This window comes from Pavona decussata, unplaced genomic scaffold (assembly GCF_977016875.1).
Source record: "Pavona decussata unplaced genomic scaffold, jaPavDecu1.1 SCAFFOLD_90, whole genome shotgun sequence".
NCBI classification, from domain to species: domain Eukaryota; kingdom Metazoa; phylum Cnidaria; class Anthozoa; order Scleractinia; family Agariciidae; genus Pavona; species Pavona decussata.
The window spans coordinates 54,706-76,505 of NW_028145507.1; the positions used below are offsets into that span (position 1 = coordinate 54,706).

A 21,800-nucleotide genomic window follows, 5' to 3' on the forward strand; every position below is an offset into this window, starting at 1 on the left:
TTCGCTAGAAAAATAAACGGTGCCAGAATACCAAACGGGTCATATACAGAACTGGTTGTGGACAAAATGCCTCTGCGAGTTGGGGGTTTGTCTCTTGCAGTAATCTTGAAGGTTAGCGTATCTGCATCCACATTCCATTGGACCCCTAGGGTACATTCGACCGGAAGGACCCCAGCATTCAAATCGAGGTCCCAGACTGACGACGCTCTCTCGAACCTTGGGATACTATCCAAGACATCTTTGTCGTTGAATAACCATTTTGTCAACCTGAATCCTCCCTTGGACAGCAGTTCTGTGATTTCCTTTCTCAAATTTCTGGCCACACTTGAAGACGCCACGGACTTCAAACAGTCGTCCACATAAACATTCTTCAGTACAGTGCTAATAACTTCTGGGGAGAAATCTCCACCCTAGTATTGAGAAGTCTTTCTGAGGCTAAAGCTAGGGCAACTTGGCAAAGACCTACTCCCAAAGAGGTACACCTCCATACGATATTCGATTGGCTGCTTTGATAAATCATCATCGGGCCACCAAAAATATCTCAAGGCGTCATGATCTTTCGGATCTACTCTGACTTGGTGGAACATAGCTTCTATATCAGAAACCAGGGCCACCGATTCTTGGCGAGATCTTTCAGGTACTCCAAAGAGGTTATTGCTTAAATCTGGGCCATGCAACAGTTGGTCATTCAGGGAGACTCCTCGATAACGAGTGGCACAATCAAACACAACTCTGAGCTTGGCCTTGTCAGCATGCTGGACGGCGTGATGAGGCAGGTACCACAACGGTTTTCCCTCAGGGTGAAAGCTGTTCTTCCGGAACTTGCCTAGCATAACCCTTTTTGATGTAGTCGTTAATGGATGCCTTGTGCAATGCAAAGAACTTAGGCTCTCTCAAGAATCTCTTCTTCAACGGATACAACCGCTGTTCAGCTGCAACGCGATTACTAGGGAGAAAGGAAGGTATATGTCTCCAAGGAGGGGCCACTTGATAATGACCTGCAACTTTCTGAACAGCATCCTCCATGATCCTAAGCGCCCTCTGATCTTCAACGGACATGGACACCTTGGAACTAGATAGGAATCCGCAAAATCATTCTTCTAAAATTGCTTCACTTGACGTAGTAAAGGATCGTCCTCACTTCCGACTTCTGATCTCACAAAGTTCACATGAGAGTCCAACCTAACAGGGATCTGATAGCGACAGGCTCTCCTCTTCCGCCACGCCTTTCATCCATCACCCAGAACGCTTCAGGGACGTCACATCCTATGAGGCCGACCGTTTCCAAATAACGTCTTCTAACACCTGTACACTAAAAAACTGTATTCGGCCACCTTAAACGTACTCTATTGCCTGAATTGCTCTTTGAATCGTGCTCGCTGGTCCCAATTACGTGATTCGGAGCAGCAATAATGTCGGCGCGGACGTTGTCGCTACCACTGGGATCTACTGCAGAATGATGTGCTGCTTGGGAAGGCAAAGAGGTCTAAGGAGGACTTGGAAGATATAAAACTGTCATGTGCCTCATACTGCAGCCTTCGACGTAACAGCCACTTCTTAGCATACACCCCCTGGCCATGTGACCAACTTTAAAGCAATTCTCACAGAGCTTAGCGTCACGTACTATCTTAATACGATCACCATACGACTTCCTCTTGAATTGTTCACAGTTCCACAACTGCCGCATCCAGTAGCAAACGAGACATTTTCTGGGAGTGGAAATCGTCTTGTTTTTGATAGGCAGTCTCTGCTCCTCCCTTGCTCTTTCATAACGAGGAGAAGAAGCTTCTTGGCCTCTGGAACTTCCTTGAGTCGCAAGGGTACTCATCTTCGTCGCTGTGCTTGGATGCCTCATACTGGGGTTTCTTCTCTCCTTTCCTTCATTCAACGAAGCTCCAAACAATGGATTGTTGGCAACTCGAGCTTTAATGGTGACAAACTGGGCGATATGATGGATTTTGGGTCGCTGACCGGATTGCTGAATACTATCTGCAACCTCAAACCACTTTGTCTTCAAGTGAAACGGGAGCCTATTAACAATTCGTCGCAGATTGTCGGCGCTATTTATTTCCTCTAAGTATCCAATGGATTCCAGGCCATTCGTACAGTCTCTGAGCTTGTCTGAGAAGGCCAGCAATGCTTTCGAGTCATGCGGTCTCACTGGTGGTCCGCTGGTCACTTAATTCTAGTACGCCGTAGCGACCTTAAATGGATTTCCAAATCGATCTTCTAACAAGGCTTTAGCGGTTTAGTAGCCAAGAAGTGGATCCAATGAAACACAGCTCTTGATAGCGTTTCTTGCAGCCCCAGAACAATACTGAAAAACAAACGATAACTTCTCACTCTCGTCTGATGCATTTCTCTCTATGTTGCTCTCAAAGGTTCTAATAAAGTTCCAAAACTCAAGGGGATTTCCATCAAACTTGTTCAGTTCATGCTTAGGTAAGGCAAATCCTTGTCTTATTGTGGAGGCCATCGATTGAAATGTTTGCTGCTGAAATTGTATCGTTCGTTGTTGCTGCCACAATAACTCTTGAATCTTTTCATCATGTGACGGAACGTCTTCGTGAGGTTTAGCTGCTGGAATACTAAGGTGAGAACCTCCTTTCCACTCGGGAGCGGCAGGGTTTAGGGGGACACGAGTGCCCGGGACTGCTTTTGTATCCAGAGAATCACTGGAGAACGTACGCGAAGAAGGACGCTTGTCCCGGGGATAAGGCAATTCCAGTGGAGCCGGTACCGGTGTCGGATCATATCCCTTATCCCTTTCATGGCGGTAGAGTTGACTTTGACCATCATTTTCTTCTAGGATATGGGCTTTAAGCGTTGCTCGCTCCAATTCCTTTTCTGCTTCTAGTAGCTCTCGTTCTCGATGTACCGCATCCCATTTTCGCTGCAACTGCAGCTTTCTCCCGAGTTGACCTAACTTGAGCTGGGCGATTGCTTTTTCTGCCTTCGCTACCTTGATTTTGACACTTAACCGTAAAGAAGAGCTTCCATCAGAAAGATGACTCTTATTGGCGGCTGATGGAGCGTTGTGTTGGCTGACAGAGTCACCTGGTTGAACGGCAGATGTTGCACAGCTTAGCCATTCCTTTATGCGCTCATTAAATTCGTTATACTTCTGAAATTCGGCCTCGAAACTAGTACCCTGCAAGCAGAGGCTCTTCGATCTTCCTAGATAAGTCGGGAAGAGGAAGGGACCTCTTCGAGCCGCCTCGACTTTCTTTGTTTTGCCGCTCATCCACCGAACCGGATGAGTCTGTCCGGTTGGAATCCAGTGTTCCCTGTTCCGGCTCAGTGCGCATGTGTGTTATTAGAAATTGCTGACTAAATACGCACCCACAGTTCATTGTTTACGCTCGTGAATTTCAGTGTTAAAAAGTGTTGACCGGCCAACGCGACTCCTGCAGTTCGCAAATAGATTTGTAATAAAGCCTTCAACGGTACCTTAACTTTGGCTTTATGATGTTTATCTTAATCATGAAGGAAAAAACTCAAATATACTGAATAGAGATTTTCTTAATGATCATTCTGAGCCGTTAGGAGAAGTTTGTCATATGCCATTGGGTATGCTATCTCTGTGGCATTTGATTAGGTTTACCGGCTTGGATCAACTGCAAGATATCACACAGCGCCAAATAAATCGCAATCTTTAAAGCATCCTAGAGACTCCCGTGACAGTTACTGACAGACTTTTGAATATCTACCGGATGTGAGTTTACCCACAAAACAATGGAGATACATGTCAGCAGTAAGAACGTTATACTTGTCTTTCAATCACGAAGCGACAGAGCTCAGTGAGAGCTGAAAACAACTGCAATAGGCCAAAGCTCTCGAAAGCGAGAGACAACATTGATCCACTTTGTAAAGACGTGGATCTGTTAGACTTTCAAATACGTAATAAACGAACATACGTGAACGGTAGGAGTCGCGTTGGCCCGTCAACACTTTTTAACGCAAAATGAATAGTTAATGGAATCGAGGCTGAGCAAGGCTCGGTTACATTTGAAATTAACGCATACTCAACAGGAAAAGTGGAGGCGGCTCGCAGAGGTCCCTTCCTCTTCCCGACTTATCTAGGAAGATCGAAGGGCCTCTGCTCGCAGGGTACGAAACTGGCAGACAACTCTTGTAACTCTTCTGGACTATCCGCGCCGTCAACACACGCGATATGTGCCCGTTCAATTCTATCGAAGGCCGACTTCAAAACTAGAAACCTAACTTCAGCGATTCTTAAATTTCCACTGTTCACTAGCAGCGGCTCGATTTCCAAGCAAATTCTGGTCAAATGTCCTTTGTATGCTGCGCGCGATCTTTTCAAAGCGTGATATCCTTTACTTGTCTGCACTTCTGGGAACGGTTCGTCAACGCCAAAATCAATATTTCCACAACCAGTTCAGTTCAGTTCAGTCAACCATAGTTTTTGAATGAATGTAATGACCGCAACAACAATCAAACGTTCACCATTTTAAATTCGTTTAATACAAAAAAAAGACAGGAAGATCAACGGCGAAAACAACCAGAGAAAACGTTTCAACTGAAAATAACAAGCAAAATACACGGGTGTTACATAAGCTAATTAACAACAGAATAAACGAAAATGAAGCCTAGAATGACAGAAACGAAAATACCAAATTCTTACAAATTATGGAACGGCAAGAACCATAAGAGATGAAAATTCGCCGAGAACAGCAAAAATATTAAATACACCGAGAACAGCGTACGTCTACGACTCGCCGAGAACAGCGCAGTACTAGTCGCAAAAAAGAGGACCGACAACAGTAAAATAGGACTATTTATGGGAGAAATGTGAAGCAAACGCTAAAGGGTGCTAATGAGTAGAATAGGCGTGCCAGAAGGGCGTAAATTAAGCCCAATGAAAATGGAATTGGCAACGCTAAAGTCGCGGTGTTGATTGCCCATTGACAGATTAGTTGCTACAGTCGGTGCTTTTGTCAAGGACAGAAAAAGAAAACCTTCTCCTCTATCTACATCAAGCATTCGCTTGCCGGTTGTTGATAGCCTGAAACAGCAGTTTGCATTGAACCACAGCAACGATAAAACCGCAGGCAAACTGCTGCGTCTAGAAATTATGCTCGCCATAAAAGCTAAAAAAAAGACAAAGACGATTTGTAATAATACCATTTTGTGATAATTCTAAGGCGAGCAATTACTCTGCAGATAGTTGCTTTTCATTACTGACATCAACGATACATAAAAACAACCTTGAAATTCGTCAAGAGGAGCGATCATTACGCGTTGCACTCAAATTTTGCACCAGAGCGTGTTTCTGAAAAACCTCGGGGAAAAATTGGGTACGCTGAATTATTTGAATCACACACTAGAATGATTCATAATTCGATGTTTTATAGTAACGTTGACAAAAAGACATACAAGATAAAGAATCACACTGGTCTAGTTTGCACAAAAAGCTGCCACCAAACAATAAGAAACGGTTTTAATAAATTCCCGGGCCCGAAAACTCTCCGGGAGTTTAGGAAATGACCTTCTGCAGTATTATGTTTGAGTTTGACTGGAATAAAAAAGATATAAGTCACGTGACAGAATAATTTTTCACTGCATAGGGTTACGTTTACAGTAATTGATTTTATTACACAGTTAATCTGTTCTCCACCAAAAAGGAGCATTGTGATTGGCTCCCTTAGCGCTCCGAATCTTCCTACACAGACCGCTTAGATGGACCACTGCTTCAAAGGAGCAAGTTGTTTCGATTTTGACAAAAGAAATGTTTCAGATTAAACTTAAAGTAGGAGCTGTTTAAACCGTCATCTTGGAGTTTTACTAGGATTTCTTCACACGGAGTAGAAAACAATAAGGAAGAAAGCCTAGATAATGTTCTAAGTTATGCTCAATTCAAACTTAGAAAATATTGGTTGAGTTATTTTCATTGCAAGTTAATGGACCGAGCCGAAGGTCCATAAAGTGGCTATGGAAGGAAAACGAGGGGGGCCGGGAAAAGAGGCAGAAATTATTCCTCTCTCCCTAGTTCCCCTCGTTTTATTCCCTTTGCTCACAACTTCTTTCAGGTTTCCCCCGGTATACCGAAAGCCTGGAAGAAGCTACTGCTTGGTATGATTGTCTTACTAAAACTGCAGGTCTTGCCTTTAGTGATTTTGGGTTGATTGGCAGTTAAATAATGTTGGAAAAAGTCACCTTCTGAAAGTAAATGCAGTTAAGCTAGTTCAGACAACTTTGCTGATCACTGAGAAGACGTTATAAATCAGCCAAGAGTCAATTGATAACAACTCTGATATGCATTAGTTATTAGAAGGGATCAGGCCGTTTAAAGGGCCTATAGCTTAGGCTATGTATGGCCTCGATTTTTGTTCTTTTGATTTTTGGTCTTATTTGTTGCTGTTTTCTTATTGTATGACAGTTTTAAAACACCTATGGAAATCATACTATATACAGGCCAAGACTGCAGGGTCTAGCGTAACCCAGGGGCTCACACGGGAAAAGACCTATTCTAAAATTATGTGCCAATGATTAAATTAAAAATTTTACAAAAGTTCTTATTATTATCATTATCATTATCATTATCATTATCATTATTCTTATCATTATCATTATCATTATCATTATCATTATCATTATCATTATCATTATCATTATCATTATCATTATTATTATTATTATTATTATTTAATCATTATTAGCCTTAATAGTTTTTTCCACTTTTAACTTGTAAATAGCAATTTGCTTGGAATATGTTAATAAAGGGATTTTTAAAAAATATTATTATTAATATTATTATTATTATCATTATCATTTTAATTTTTATAATTTTTATTTATCATATTTTTTAGTCATTATACGATCATATGATTTTTTATTAAAAATAAGAATATTTTATTTTTATGTCGTTTGTTTTTCCTTTAAGAAAATGTGCTTTAAAATAGTCTCTTTTATGAAATGTTAATAGGTTTTAATAATTTTTTTCTACTTTTAACTTGTAAATAGAAATTTGCTTGGAAATGTTAATAAAGAGATTATTATTATTAATTATTATTATTATTATTGTTATTAATTGTTATTATTACTAGTAATAATCGTAGATTAGAGCGTGCGTTCGATGTCACCAGGCCCTTTGTCCTCCCAGGCCAATATCGATCCCACGCTCTCTCTTTGTGATGTCATTCGCTCCTGCAAAAAAATCTGCGGAGGATGCCAGATGTGCGTCCTAATATTTATCGACCCATCGACGACAAGTCCCATAAAATCTCGACTGAAATCCGTATTAGGAAGCGTTCTTCCTACGTCGACCGCAATTATTATTATTTATTATTATTATTCTTATTATTATTATTATTATTATTATTATTATTATTATTAATATTATTATTATTACTACTAGAACCTCTAGAACGCGCCATTGCCGATGTCTTAATACCGTCGATAACGGACCATCATTGCACAACGCCGAGCGAGAGGGACCTCTTGGCACTGCCAGTTAGACTGGGGGGGCTTGGAATTATAAATCCAAGCCAGGACGCAGATCTACAGTACCAAGCGTCAATGAAGACCACAGCGCCACTAGTCAAGAAAATTGTTTCACAAGCTCATGAAACACCAGAGGATGCCATTGTTAGTTCACTACAGCAGAGTGTGCGAAGAGAGAAAAACGAAATGTTTCGAACAAGACTGAATGACATCAAGAACTCTCTTACTCCCAAGACACAACGTGCTGTTGAACTCGCTTCTGAAAAAGGTGCATCTAACTGGCTGACAGTCATACCGATCGATGAGATGGGCTTCAGTCTGAACAAGGGCGAGTTTCGAGACGCTCTAAAGCTCAGATATGACTGGGAAATTGCCGACAAGCCATCTATTTGCGTGTGTGGCGATGTCTTTAATGTTGATCATGCCATGGTCTGCAGGCGTGGCGGCTTCATAATACAGCGCCATAATGAGCTAAGAGATCTTGAGGCAGACATGCTCGGCATGGTCTGCAATGATGTCGAGATTGAGCCCGTCCTCCAGGAACTCACGGGAGAGTCGCTTCCAAGCGGAGCTAACAGAGCTCCCAACGCTCGCCTAGACATCCATGCCAGAGGTTTTTGGGAAAGACAAAGGTCAGCGTTCTTTGATGTACGGGTATGTTACCCCAACGCTGATTCTTATAGAGACCTGGACCTCAAGCAGATATACAAGCAGCACGAGAACGACAAGAAGAGATTGTATACGCAAAGAGTGATGGACGTGGAACAGGGAACATTTACACCATTAGTCTTTACAACAACAGGCGGCATGGGAGAGGAGTGCAAGAGATACCATGACAGGCTGGCAGAGCTAGTCGCAGCGAAGAAAGGAGAGAACTATGCCACCACTGTCTCTTGGATACGTTCTAAAGTATCCTTTGCAATCCTTAGGTCCACTTTACTCTGTCTAAGAGGGTCAAGAACAGTTAGAAGAGTAATTGGAAGCAACGTTCGAGACGCAGACTTCGAATTAGATAGATGCCTCGCCAAAATCTAGGTTCTATGATTTTTATACATACTTTTTCTTGTTTCTTTTTTTTATGATATAGTTTGATGGGTTTTTTTTTTAGGTAAAAATCAATGAATAATAATAATATTGTTGTAATTCGATGAGATTTTTTTCCCCTTTTCTTCCAAAAAAAAAAAAAGCTTAAAAATAGTATTTTTTTTATCGAAAAGAATTGTAAATAAGTTTTAATAGCTACTTTTAACCTGTAAATAACATTTTACTTGGAATATTTTAATAAAGAGATTATTATTATTATTATTATTATTATTATTATTATTATTATTATTAATATTATTATTATTATTATTATTATTATTATTATTATTATTAATTTTATTATTATTATTATTATTATTATTATTATTATTATTATTATTATTATTATTACTATTATTATCATTACTATTATTATTATTATTATGGCAGTAAAAACTTCTGGATCCCCAGAAATCCTAAAATATGATTGGGCGGCCAGCCGTAGCCAATCGATGCAACGACCAAAGTCCTTAGAATTAAAATCCTTACTCCTAATCATAAAGTTCCTGGTAATTAAATTCTAAAACTATTTACTATCCATAAAATCCTCAATCTAAATACTAATTTTTTTTTTTTAATAATGATAACTTTATTATTTACACGAATAAAATCTACTAGATACAGTTTGATTCTATTAAAACCTGAGTGATTTTACAGTTTGCTGTCATAAAATTGTAAAATATTAACATCTCATATATAAAAGCTAATTCATATGGGTTTGGTTCAGAAGATAAAAGAACAATTTCCAATGATGCAATAAAAATATAATAAGAATATTCTAAATAAATGCCCAGTCATAGTAGTAGTATTATTATTATTATTATTATTATTATTATTATTATTATTATTATTATTATTATTATTATTATTATTATTATTATTATTATTATATTAAATATATATGTAGCCACGAGATTAAAATTATTTTTTTTCCTATTGTTTTGTTATCAATTCAAATATAACATCACGTTTTAGTTTACCTTTTGGAATTTAGTTTATATGCGTATTTTTTCTAGCAAGTTAGTTTCTCGGCGTCGCGTTACGTAATCGTTTATTGTTTAGTTTGTAACTTCGTTAGGCCTATTCTTTTCGTTTCAAATTAGTATAAAAGTTTTGTATTCCGCCCTTGTTAGCAGTTGTTGTTTTATCCCGAGTTGCCGTACAGATCTTGTAGGTGGTTATATTTTCGCTTGTGAATTTTTGGTTTCATTTCTTGTTCGATTGTTGTACTTTCACTTTTTCTGTTCGCGTTTATTAATTCTGTATTTTTCTTTTGTTACATTTGTTCTAGTGAAACGCGTTAAAGTATTAAAGTGTGCATTCGAAACTGTACTTGGAGTGTCCATCACATGCATTCAAAGATCTGGTGAATGCCATGTTGTCCGGATCCGAAAGGCAAAGAAGACGCCAAGTCCATTCAGAAGAAGCCATCGATAGTTTACGACTGAAGAATTCGAGATCAGGGTATTTGTCGAGAGTCACAGCGCTGTGCCGAGCCAATGAAGTTCTTCTGAATGACGTTAAAAATGTTGATGAAGTCTCGGAGAAACTACTGGAAATTAATGAAGCTTTCGCTCGCTTCGAAAGGGCCCACTACGACTACATCGCTACCTTGGCAGTTGACCCAGAAGTGTGGGAAAGCGAAGCCCGTTATTTTAGGGAACATTGCCACCGAAAAATAAATTTTGAATCGAGAATTGAGCGATGGATACAAAGCGCAACAGCAACCGCTTAGACACACGAAAACGACGATTTGCCTTCTGAAGATTCCTTGAGCATCGCGAGTGGTGACAATTCACACTTATCCATCAGACAGCTAAGAGCCAAGCAAGCACTAGCGCATTTAAAGTTAAATCAGTTGAAACAAAAGCAAGAGTTATTACGCCGAGAAGAGGAGACGAAATTAAAGGTCGGAGGTCCTGGAAGCTCAGTATGAAGTTCAAAGGACTGATCTTTAAGTAAAGTTGCTGCAAGATGAGGAGCCCATTTACTCTAACCTTTTGAACGCTTTCGAAGAACCGAATCCGTTTAATGGTGAAGTCGCAATTCCATCAAGGCAGGATGATTCTGAACTTCGGACCCAACAGAAAATTGGTTCTCTCTTATCATTATCATTATCCTTAACATTATCATTATCATTATCATTATCATTATCATTATCATTATCATTATCATTATCATTATCATTATTATTATTTTTATTATTATTATTATTATTATTATCATTATCATTATTATCATTATTATTTAATCATTATTAGCCTTAATAGTTTTTTCCACTTTTAACTTGTAAATAGCAATTTGCTTGGAATATGTTAATAAAGGGATTTTTAAAAAATATTATTATTAATATTATTATTATTATCATTATCATTTTAATTTTTATAATTTTTATTTATCATATTTTTTAGTCATTATACGATCATATGATTTTTTATTAAAAATAAGAATATTGTATTTTTATGACGTTTGTTTTTCCTTTAAGAAAATGTGCTTTAAAATAGTCTCTTTTATGAAATGTTAATAGGTTTTAATAATTTTTTTCTACTTTTAACTTGTAAATAGAAATTTGCTTGGAAATGTTAATAAAGAGATTATTATTATTAATTATTATTATTATTATTGTTATTAATTGTTATTATTACTAGTAATAATCGTAGATTAGAGCGTGCGTTCGATGTCACCAGGCCCTTTGTCCTCCCAGGCCAATATCGATCCCACGCTCTCTCTTTGTGATGTCATTCGCTCCTGCAAAAAAATCTGCGGAGGATGCCAGATGTGCGTCCTAATATTTATCGACCCATCGACGACAAGTCCCATAAAATCTCGACTGAAATCCGTATTAGGAAGCGTTCTTCCTACGTCGACCGCAATTATTATTATTTATTATTATTATTATTATTATTATTATTACTACTAGAACCTCTAGAACGCGCCATTGCCGATGTCTTAATACCGTCGATAACGGACCATCATTGCACAACGCCGAGCGAGAGGGACCTCTTGGCACTGCCAGTTAGACTGGGGGGGCTTGGAATTATAAATCCAAGCCAGGACGCAGATCTACAGTACCAAGCGTCAATGAAGACCACAGCGCCACTAGTCAAGAAAATTGTCTCACAAGCTCATGAAACACCAGAGGATGCCATTGTTAGTTCACTACAGCAGAGTGTGCGAAGAGAGAAAAACGAAATGTTTCGAACAAGACTGAATGACATCAAGAACTCTCTTACTCCCAAGACACAACGTGCTGTTGAACTCGCTTCTGAAAAAGGTGCATCTAACTGGCTGACAGTCATACCGATCGATGAGATGGGCTTCAGTCTGAACAAGGGCGAGTTTCGAGACGCTCTAAAGCTCAGATATGACTGGGAAATTGCCGACAAGCCATCTATTTGCGTGTGTGGCGATGTCTTTAATGTTGATCATGCCATGGTCTGCAGGCGTGGCGGCTTCATAATACAGCGCCATAATGAGCTAAGAGATCTTGAGGCAGACATGCTCGGCATGGTCTGCAATGATGTCGAGATTGAGCCCGTCCTCCAGGAACTCACGGGAGAGTCGCTTCCAAGCGGAGCTAACAGAGCTCCCAACGCTCGCCTAGACATCCATGCCAGAGGTTTTTGGGAAAGACAAAGGTCAGCGTTCTTTGATGTACGGGTATGTTACCCCAACGCTGATTCTTATAGAGACCTGGACCTCAAGCAGATATACAAGCAGCACGAGAACGACAAGAAGAGATTGTATACGCAAAGAGTGATGGACGTGGAACAGGGAACATTTACACCATTAGTCTTTACAACAACAGGCGGCATGGGAGAGGAGTGCAAGAGATACCATGACAGGCTGGCAGAGCTAGTCGCAGCGAAGAAAGGAGAGAACTATGCCACCACTGTCTCTTGGATACGTTCTAAAGTATCCTTTGCAATCCTTAGGTCCACTTTACTCTGTCTAAGAGGGTCAAGAACAGTTAGAAGAGTAATTGGAAGCAACGTTCGAGACGCAGACTTCGAATTAGATAGATGCCTCGCCAAAATCTAGGTTCTATGATTTTTATACATACTTTTTCTTGTTTCTTTTTTTTATGATATAGTTTGATGGGTTTTTTTTAGGTAAAAATCAATGAATAATAATAATATTGTTGTAATTATTATTATTAATATTATTATTATTATTATTATTATTATTATTATTATTATTATTATTATTATTATTATTATTATCATTACTATTATTATTATTATTATGGCAGTAAAAACTTCTGGATCCCCAGAAATCCTAAACAATGATTGGGCGGCCTGCCGTAGCCAATCGATGCAACGACCAAAGTCCTTAGAATTAAAATCCTTACTCCTAATCATAAAGTTCCTGGTAATTAAATTCTAAAACTATTTACTATCCATAAAATCCTCAATCTAAATACTAATTTTTTTTTTTAATAATGATAACTTTATTATTTACACGAATAAAATCTACTAGATACAGTTTGATTCTATTAAAACCTGAGTGATTTTACAGTTTGCTGTCATAAAATTGTAAAATATTAACATCTCATATATAAAAGCTAATTCATATGGGTTTGGTTCAGAAGATAAAAGAACAATTTCCAATGATGCAATAAAAATATAATAAGAATATTCTAAATAAATGCCCAGTCATAGTAGTAGTAGTATTATTATTATTATTATTATTATTATTATTATTATTATTATTATTATTATTATTATTATTATTATTATTATTATTATATTAAATATATATGTAGCCACGAGATTAAAATTATTTTTTTTCCTATTGTTTTGTTATCAATTCAAATATAACATCACGTTTTAGTTTACCTTTTGGAATTTAGTTTATATGCGTATTTTTTCTAGCAAGTTAGTTTCTCGGCGTCGCGTTACGTAATCGTTTATTGTTTAGTTTGTAACTTCGTTAGGCCTATTCTTTTCGTTTCAAATTAGTATAAAAGTTTTGTATTCCGCCCTTGTAAGCAGTTGTTGTTTTATCCCGAGTTGCCGTACAGATCTTGTAAGTGGTTACATTTTCGCTTGTGAATTTTTGGTTTCATTTCTTGTTCGATTGTTGTACTTTCACTTTTTCTGTTCGCGTTTATTAATTCTGTATTTTTCTTTTGTTACATTTGTTCTAGTGAAACGCGTTAAAGTATTAAAGTGTGCATTCGAAACTGTACTTGGAGTGTCCATCACATGCATTCAAAGATCTGGTGAATGCCATGTTGTCCGGATCCGAAAGGCAAAGAAGACGCCAAGTCCATTCAGAAGAAGCCATCGATAGTTTACGACTGAAGAATTCGAGATCAGGGTATTTGTCGAGAGTCACAGCGCTGTGCCGAGCCAATGAAGTTCTTCTGAATGACGTTAAAAATGTTGATGAAGTCTCGGAGAAACTACTGGAAATTAATGAAGCTTTCGCTCGCTTCGAAAGGGCCCACTACGACTACATCGCTACCTTGGCAGTTGACCCAGAAGTGTGGGAAAGCGAAGCCCGTTATTTTAGGGAACATTGCCACCGAAAAATAAATTTTGAATCGAGAATTGAGCGATGGATACAAAGCGCAACAGCAACCGCTTAGACACACGAAAACGACGATTTGCCTTCTGAAGATTCCTTGAGCATCGCGAGTGGTGACAATTCACACTTATCCATCAGACAGCTAAGAGCCAAGCAAGCACTAGCGCATTTAAAGTTAAATCAGTTGAAACAAAAGCAAGAGTTATTACGCCGAGAAGAGGAGACGAAATTAAAGGTCGGAGGTCCTGGAAGCTCAGTATGAAGTTCAAAGGACTGATCTTTAAGTAAAGTTGCTGCAAGATGAGGAGCCCATTTACTCTAACCTTTTGAACGCTTTCGAAGAACCGAATCCGTTTAATGGTGAAGTCGCAATTCCATCAAGGCAGGATGATTCTGAACTTCGGACCCAACAGAAAATTGGTTCTCAAGACGCTATATCACGCCTGAACCCCAACGCGCGGAAATTTAAAGGTTTACCAGTCGGGTCCAACGCAGCTTCCGCCTGGCCTGAAGTAGTTATGGGTAAGATGGCGTTAACCATAAAGCAGGGGTTTTCGTTGCCGAAGAAGGAGCTGACAATCTTCGATGGTGATCCTCTCCAGTACTGGAACTTTATCAAATCATTTGAAAACCGCATTACAGCCAACGCATCTAGCGAAAGCGAGAAGCTCATGTATATCCTTTAGTACATATCGGGCGTAGCAAAGGACACGATCAAGTGTTGTTTAGTCACGGATTCCTCCCTGGGATACCAAGTGGCAAGAAAGTTACTTGAAGAACGATTTGGACATCCCTTCACAATTGCTTCAATAATAATAATAATAATAATAATAATAATAATAATAATAACACTTATATAGCGCTTATCCGCATGCGTTCTAAGCGCTTTAAAAAGTTACCAAGTTAACAGATGGGCCACCCTTAAAGCCATCGGGCCGTGCGGAATTGTTAGCATTTGCAGACCAGCTAAAGGATTGCGAACATACACTGGAATCTATCGGATATCTGGATGAAATAAACAGCGCAGATAACCTGAGAAGAATTGTTCAAAGGCTGCCGCTTCATCTCCGAACAAAATTTATTAAAGTCGCGGATCAAATCCAGCAAACTGGTCAGAGAACAAACATCAGTCACATCGCAAAATTTGTCAAGGTGAAAGCGAGAGCTGCGAACAATCCGGTGTTCGGTTGTGTGGTAGATGTTGCGCGTGGCAAACCAGATGACCAGAGGCAAAAGTCAAAGGCGAAGGGAGCTGCATCACCAAATGAACGTGTTACCACACTGAACACTCAAGAAACTGACCCAAGAGGAAGGCAGAGTGCGCATTACACCAAAGAATTTCCAGCCACCAGATATGCGATATGTCCAGCATGCAACGGACCTCATTCCTTGGTGAAATGCAAGAATTTCGTGGACAAGAACTTCGAAGAACATCTACAAGTGATAAGAAAGGCTCGGTTATGCCTTAATTGCTTTAAGTGTGGTCACATCGCAGTGGGATGCCTAGCCAGGAGTACATGTGAAGTTCAAGGATGCAAGAGACGACACCGTACCCTGCTTCACCCTCCGTTTCCACAGCACACGATGGAAAGCAGAGCTAGAGTAGCTGATCAAGGAACCCAAGTAGATAGTAGTACACCGTTACGAAGTGGACAAGCAAACAGTATCTCAGCAGGGAAAGAAAAGGTGTGCCTGAGGGTAGTCCCTGTTAAAGTGCGAAGGCATGATGCAAGCAAGACGGTGGAAACGTACTCCCTTATAGACAGTGGTTCAGATATATCCTTATGTGACAGGAATCTGGCAATGGAGCTAGGAGTATATGGCCACCAGAAAACATTCTTTCTGACGACACAAGAGAAAGAAGATAGCCCGAGAGTGGGTCATGAAATCAGCCTAACTGTAGAGCCACTTGACGGTACTGATAAAGTAGAGGTCAAAAGACTGTGGACTGTTGACAGGTTAAGCGCTTCGAGTCGAAGTATCCCGTCAGAACAAGATGCAAAGAGGTGGCCTCGTCTGCAAGACATCAATCTGCCAAGTATAAGCGAGAAAGAAGTCTGGTTAATCATTGGCACCAACGCTCCAGAGGTCTTCTGAGTATTAGAAGAAAGGCGTGGTGAGAGAGGAGAGCCGTATGCCATACGCACACCCCTTGGTTGGAAACTGATGGAACCAATGGAAAGATCCAAAGCCAAGAATGCCATGCAAACGTGAACTTTGTACGTTCAGTGGAGGTCGCAAGAGAAGATGATTGTCTCATGCAACAAGTTGAAAGGTTCTGGGCAATAGAAAACTTTGGAGTGACTCCTGACTCTAAGCCGTGCATGTCCGTTGAGGATAAGAAGGCGATGGGGATCATGGAACAATCTGTGAAACTCGAAGGTGGTCGTTAACAAGTGGCACTTCCGTGGAAACAGTACCCACCATTCTTGCCATATAACAGACCCATGGCAGAACGAAGACTGGAAGCACTCAAGGAGAGGTTCCTACAAGATGGCGAACTGTTTAGAGACTACAAGGCCACCATGGAACAATACTTTGTTAAGAATCATGCAAGAAGAGTACCACAAAATGAGCTTCATGCAGAAGATAAGCCGCTATGGTATCTGCCTCACCACCCAGTGTTTAACGAGCCTGGCAAGACTAGAGTAGTCTTCGACTGTGCCGCAAAACACAGAGGAACATCCCTTAACGATCAGCTTCTTACTGGACCGTTTTTAACCAATTCCATCGTTGGCGTGTTGACTAGATTTCGTGAGGAACATGTCGCGTTATCTGCTGACGTAGAGTGTATGTTTCACCAGGTCAGAGTACCACCAGCCGACCAAGACGCGTTCAGATTCCTCTGGTGGCCGGATGGCGATCTAAGCGAAGAACCAGTAGATCATCGTATGGAGGTCCATTTATTTGGTGCAACGTCGTCGCCAAGTTGTTCCAACTTTGCTTTGAGAAGAACAGCAGATGACAACAAAGGTGAATTTACGGATGAAGTAGTGAAGACTGTCAAGAGAAACTTTTATTATATAAACAACAGTGAAATACCAGGTGAGCTTTCGCGCGAAAACGTGATATCTTCACACGTGAAGATAACACGTTATTTTCACACGTGAAAATAACACCGTTACTATGGTTACATAATAAATCGCGCCTTTCGCAGCGAAAATGAAATGGTTTGGTATTTCATTGGTGTTCATTCTCGTGTTGAAAGATATTTCACTCGTTCGCTGCTCTCACTCGTAATATGTTTTTCAACACTCGAGGAGAAATTTCGTATCTCCGCGCGGCCATTTAATATCCTCTATTTATGTTGACGACTGTTTCAAATCGGTTAAATCGTCTGAAAATGCTGTTGAAGTTGCGGATCAGCTCCGAAATATCCTCTCCAAAGGCGGATTTCGACTCACCAAGTGGTTATGTAACAGACCAGAGGTCTTGAATTCTATTCCTCAAGTTGAAAGAGCTCCATCAGTGCTAGACCTTGACCTAGACAAAGAGAAACCACCGATACAACGAACATTGGGACTTCACTGGGATATGAAGAGTGACAAGTTTATGTTCAAGGTGGCCCTTAAAGACAGACCAAATACCCGCCGAGGTATACTTTCCTTGACGAGTTCTGTTTATGGTCCACTTGGATTTGTCGCACCAATCATCCTACCGGCCAAGAAGCTGTCGCAAGATCTCTGTAAACAGAAGCTTGGAAGGGACGATTCAATCAGCGATATTGACAGCGAAAGGTGGGAGAAGTAGAAAAGCCAGTTGTCCAGTCTCTCTGAGATAACAGTAAACAGATGCGTCAAGCCACCCTGCTTTGGAGACTTGAAACTCGCCCAGTTACACAACTTTGCAGTATGCGTATGGGGCAGTCTCGTATCTCAGATTAGTGGATGTCGAGGATAGGATCCATTGCGCGTTTCTCGCGGGAAAATCTCGCCTGGCTCACCTTAGACCTATGACTATGCCAAGATTGGAACTGTCAGCTGCTGTGTTAGCCGTTCAGTTAGACCAGTCTATGAGAGAGGAACTGGGCATCCCGATCACACAATCTACATTTTGGTCAGACTCCACCTATGTGTTACAGTACATCAGAAATCAGTCAAGGAGGTTTCATACATTTGTTGCAAATCGACTGTCCGTTCTTCACGAGAAATCGACACCCTCCCAGTAGAGACACGTAGGTTCTGAGCTCAATCCAGCAGATGAAGGTAGCAGAGGTCTTACGGTGCAAACAGCAAATGGCTGAACGGTCCCCCGTTTTTGAGAAAAGAGGAGGAGTTTTGGCCTCGCGATCCTACAGTTTACCAACCGGAACTGTCAGAAGACGATCCGGAGATCAAACGTGACACCCAGTCCCACAGTCAATCGTTAATTCTTCAGCGAAGTGAAGAGGTTCTCTCGAGCCTAACGGAGCAGTACTCGTCGAGGGAAAGATTGAAGAGAGCTGTTGCCTGGCTATTAAGCTTAAGAACATGGTTTATCGCGCGATACCGCCAAAGTACGAGTAATGGTAAAGCTCAGGGAAATTTAGAGATGACACCCTCCCTGACGGTGGACGAAATACAAAAGGCTGAAAATGCCGTTATCAAACATGTACAAAGATTATCATTTCAAGAAGTCTTGCAGGCCTTGGAAAGAATTGGTTCATCCCAGCATTCCCGTCGAGCAACTTGTGAGTTAAGGAAGTCAAAGATACCGGTTCACATGAAAAAGCTCCATCCGTTTTTGGACGAAAAAGGAATCGTTGGAGTTGGAGGAAGACTTGAAAATGCGTTAATCAAGTTTGAAGCAAAACATCCAATTGTTCTCCCTTATCGTCACCATGTTACCAATTTGATCATCTCTCAGCATCACCAGAAAACCGGTCACCGCGGTCAAGAGTACGTTTTGTCAAGTTTACGTCAATTATATTGGATAATAAAGGGACGTTCAGCTGTCCGTCGAGTCATTAGCAGCTGTTTCCTTTGCAAGAAACTTGGTGCCGTGCGTGGAGAACAACTGATGGCGGACCTGCCAAAGGAAAGATTGATGTCAGGGGGTCCGCCATTCTCGCATGTAGGTGTGGACTATTTTGGCACCCTTTATTTGCGTCAAGCTGGTTCAAATGTTAAGCGTTATGGGTGCCTGTTTTCCTGTCTAGTCACTAGAGCTGCCCATATCGAATTTGTTCTTTCGCTCGACACCGATGGCTTCATTAACGCATTGCGAAGATTTATCAATCTTAGAGGAAATCCAATCACCATATGCAGCGACAACGGGACAGATTTTCGCGCTGGAGAGAAAGAGATCCGTGAATCGTTAGAGGATTGAAATCAGCAGTCAATCCACGAATTTCTAGATAGATAGATAGATAGATAGATAGATAGATAGATAGATAGATAGATAGATAGATAGATAGATAGATAGATAGATAGATAGATAGATAGATAGATAGATAGATAGATAGACAGATAGATAGATAGATAGCTTTTAAAGCTACATGAGCTTGTGGGGTCGTTTGCAATTAACTAATTACAAGTAAACTAAAGAAGCTAAAAACTAGGGGTATATACCGACAAAATGTTTGAACTAAATTAACGCTTACAAATATGAAATCATGAGCATGAAATTAATTCCTCTACACCAGAGGAAAGTCATATGGAAATTTAATCCACCTTCAGCGTCGCATATGGGAGGTGCCTGGGAACGGATCATTCCATCCATTCGTAAGATCCTGAGGGCGTTGCTAGGGCAACAACATATCTCTGACGAAATGCTGAGAACCATGATGACCGAAGTTCAAGGGATCTTGAACAGCCGACCCTTGACCCTAGTTAGCAGCGATCCAAAAGACCTCGAGCCACTTACGCCAAACCATCTGTTGTTGCTGAGAGCCAATATAAATTTACCCGTCGGCATTTTCAGCAAGGAAGATGTTTACAGCAAGTGCCGTTGGCGCCAAGTGCACTACATGTCCGATATTTTTTGGAAGCGCTGGCTTAAGGAGTATTTGCCAACCATTCAAGAGAGAGCAAAGTGGTCAGAGCCTCGTCGTTGTTTAGCGATCGGCGATTTAGTGTTAATCGCGGATGAAAACGTCCACCGCGGAAAATGGCCGCTAGCCAGAGTAACCGATGTTTACCACGGAAAGGATGGATATGTCAGATCTGCCAAGGTTGAAACGAGTTCGACAATTCTCATTAGACCGGTGACAAAACTATGCTTTCTCGAAGAAGATAAAGTGCGTTAATTCAAGTAGCTGAACTTTGAGCAAAGAACTTGTTTCTTCAGAAATAAAAGGGTTCAAAAACACTTACAATTCTAGTCAAAAAACGACTTAAACGTTCGTGTCAAATTGGTGACGCCGGTGTGTAGCCACGAGATTAAAAATTTTTTTTCCTATTGTTTTGTTATCAATTCAAATATTTGTCATCACGTTTTAGTTTACCTTTTGGAATTTAGTTTATACGCACATGTTTTTCTAGCAAGTTAGTTTCTCGGCGTCGCGTTACGTAATCGTTTATTGTTTAGTTCGTAACTTCGTTAGGCCTATTCTTTTCGTTTCAAATTAGTATAAAAGTTTTGTATTCCGCCCTTGTAAGCAGTTGTTGTTTATCCGGAGTTGCCGTACAGATCTTGTAAGTGCTTATATTTTTGCTTGTGAATTTTTGGTTTCATTTCTTGTTCGATTGTTGTACGTTCACTTTAATTTTCTGTTGGCGTTTATTAATTCTGTTTTTTTCTTTTGTTACATTTGTTCTAGTGAAACGCGTTTAAGTATTAAAGTGTGCATTCGAAACTGTACTTGGAGTGTCCATTACAATTATATATTATTATTATTATTATTATTATTATTATTATTATTATTATTATTATTATTATTATTATTATTATTATTATTATTATTATTATTATTATTATTATATATTATAACAACACCCCTCGTTGAACAAATCTTATCTCAGTCATATGAGCTACCAGAAGATTTCCTCGTAAAATCAGCACAACAGGCAGTAACAAGGGAAAGATCAAAGGAACTCGTAGACAGTACAGAGCGTATAAAGGAGATGGCACCTTGTAAGACTAAGTGAGCATTGAATCTGGCGGCGGAAAAAGGATCATCGGCGTGGCTTACAGTCCTCCCTCTTCAAGATCTGGGTTTCAACCTGAATAAAAGGCAGTTCCGCGACGCTGTTAAACTACGCCATGACTGGCCAATAGATGATATCCCTTCCACATGTGCCTGTGTGGAAGTTTTTACAGTTGACCACTCCATGATCTGTAAATTAGGAGGTTTCGTCATTCAGCGCCACAATGAGATCAGAGATCTGGAAGCTAAACTCCTCAGTACAGTTTGTAGTTACGTTAATACTGAGCTAGTTCTCCTAGACATCTCTGGAGAACAGTTAAGTAGAGACTCCAACATAACACAAGATGCGAGATTGGAAATCCATGCACGTGTGTTCTGGGAGCAACAATGATCGGCATTCTTTGAAGTAAAGGTTTGCCACCCCAGTGCTGAATCGTATAAGGACCTGGAGCCGCGACAGATCTATCGTACGCATGAGAATGAGAAAAAGCGCCTGTTCTCAAGGAGAGTTCTCGACATTGAGCGTGGGACATTTACACCTTTGGTCTTCACTACAACCGGCGGAATGGGCAATGAATGCTTGAGATACCAAAGTCGAGTAGCCGAGCTGATTGCTATCAAGCAAGGGGAGCAATATGCCAAATATGCCAAAACC

At 40.1% G+C, this 21,800-nt stretch overlaps 3 protein-coding genes and 3 pseudogenes across 3 annotated transcripts in view; 4 read left to right on the plus strand and 2 right to left on the minus strand.

The window, feature by feature from the left end:
- LOC146474274 (uncharacterized) overlaps window positions 1-21,800 on the minus strand; it is a 73,314-nt gene that overhangs the window by 47,249 nt on the left and 4,265 nt on the right. The gene's annotated exons all lie outside the window — the stretch shown is intronic.
- Window positions 1,487-2,476, minus strand: LOC146474276 (uncharacterized; annotated as a pseudogene).
- LOC146474277 (uncharacterized) lies at window positions 7,387-8,499 on the plus strand. Its single transcript, XM_085117145.1, has one exon. It carries the CDS (start codon window positions 7,540-7,542, stop codon window positions 8,497-8,499), a length of 960 nt encoding a protein of 319 aa, XP_084973271.1. The 5' UTR covers window positions 7,387-7,539.
- Window positions 11,614-12,588, plus strand: LOC146474278 (uncharacterized). The gene has a single exon (XM_085117147.1). The coding sequence runs from the start codon at window positions 11,629-11,631 to the stop codon at window positions 12,586-12,588; it is 960 nt and encodes a 319-aa protein (XP_084973273.1). The 5' UTR covers window positions 11,614-11,628.
- Window positions 14,607-16,176, plus strand: LOC146474279 (uncharacterized; annotated as a pseudogene).
- LOC146474280 (uncharacterized) lies at window positions 16,527-20,305 on the plus strand (annotated as a pseudogene).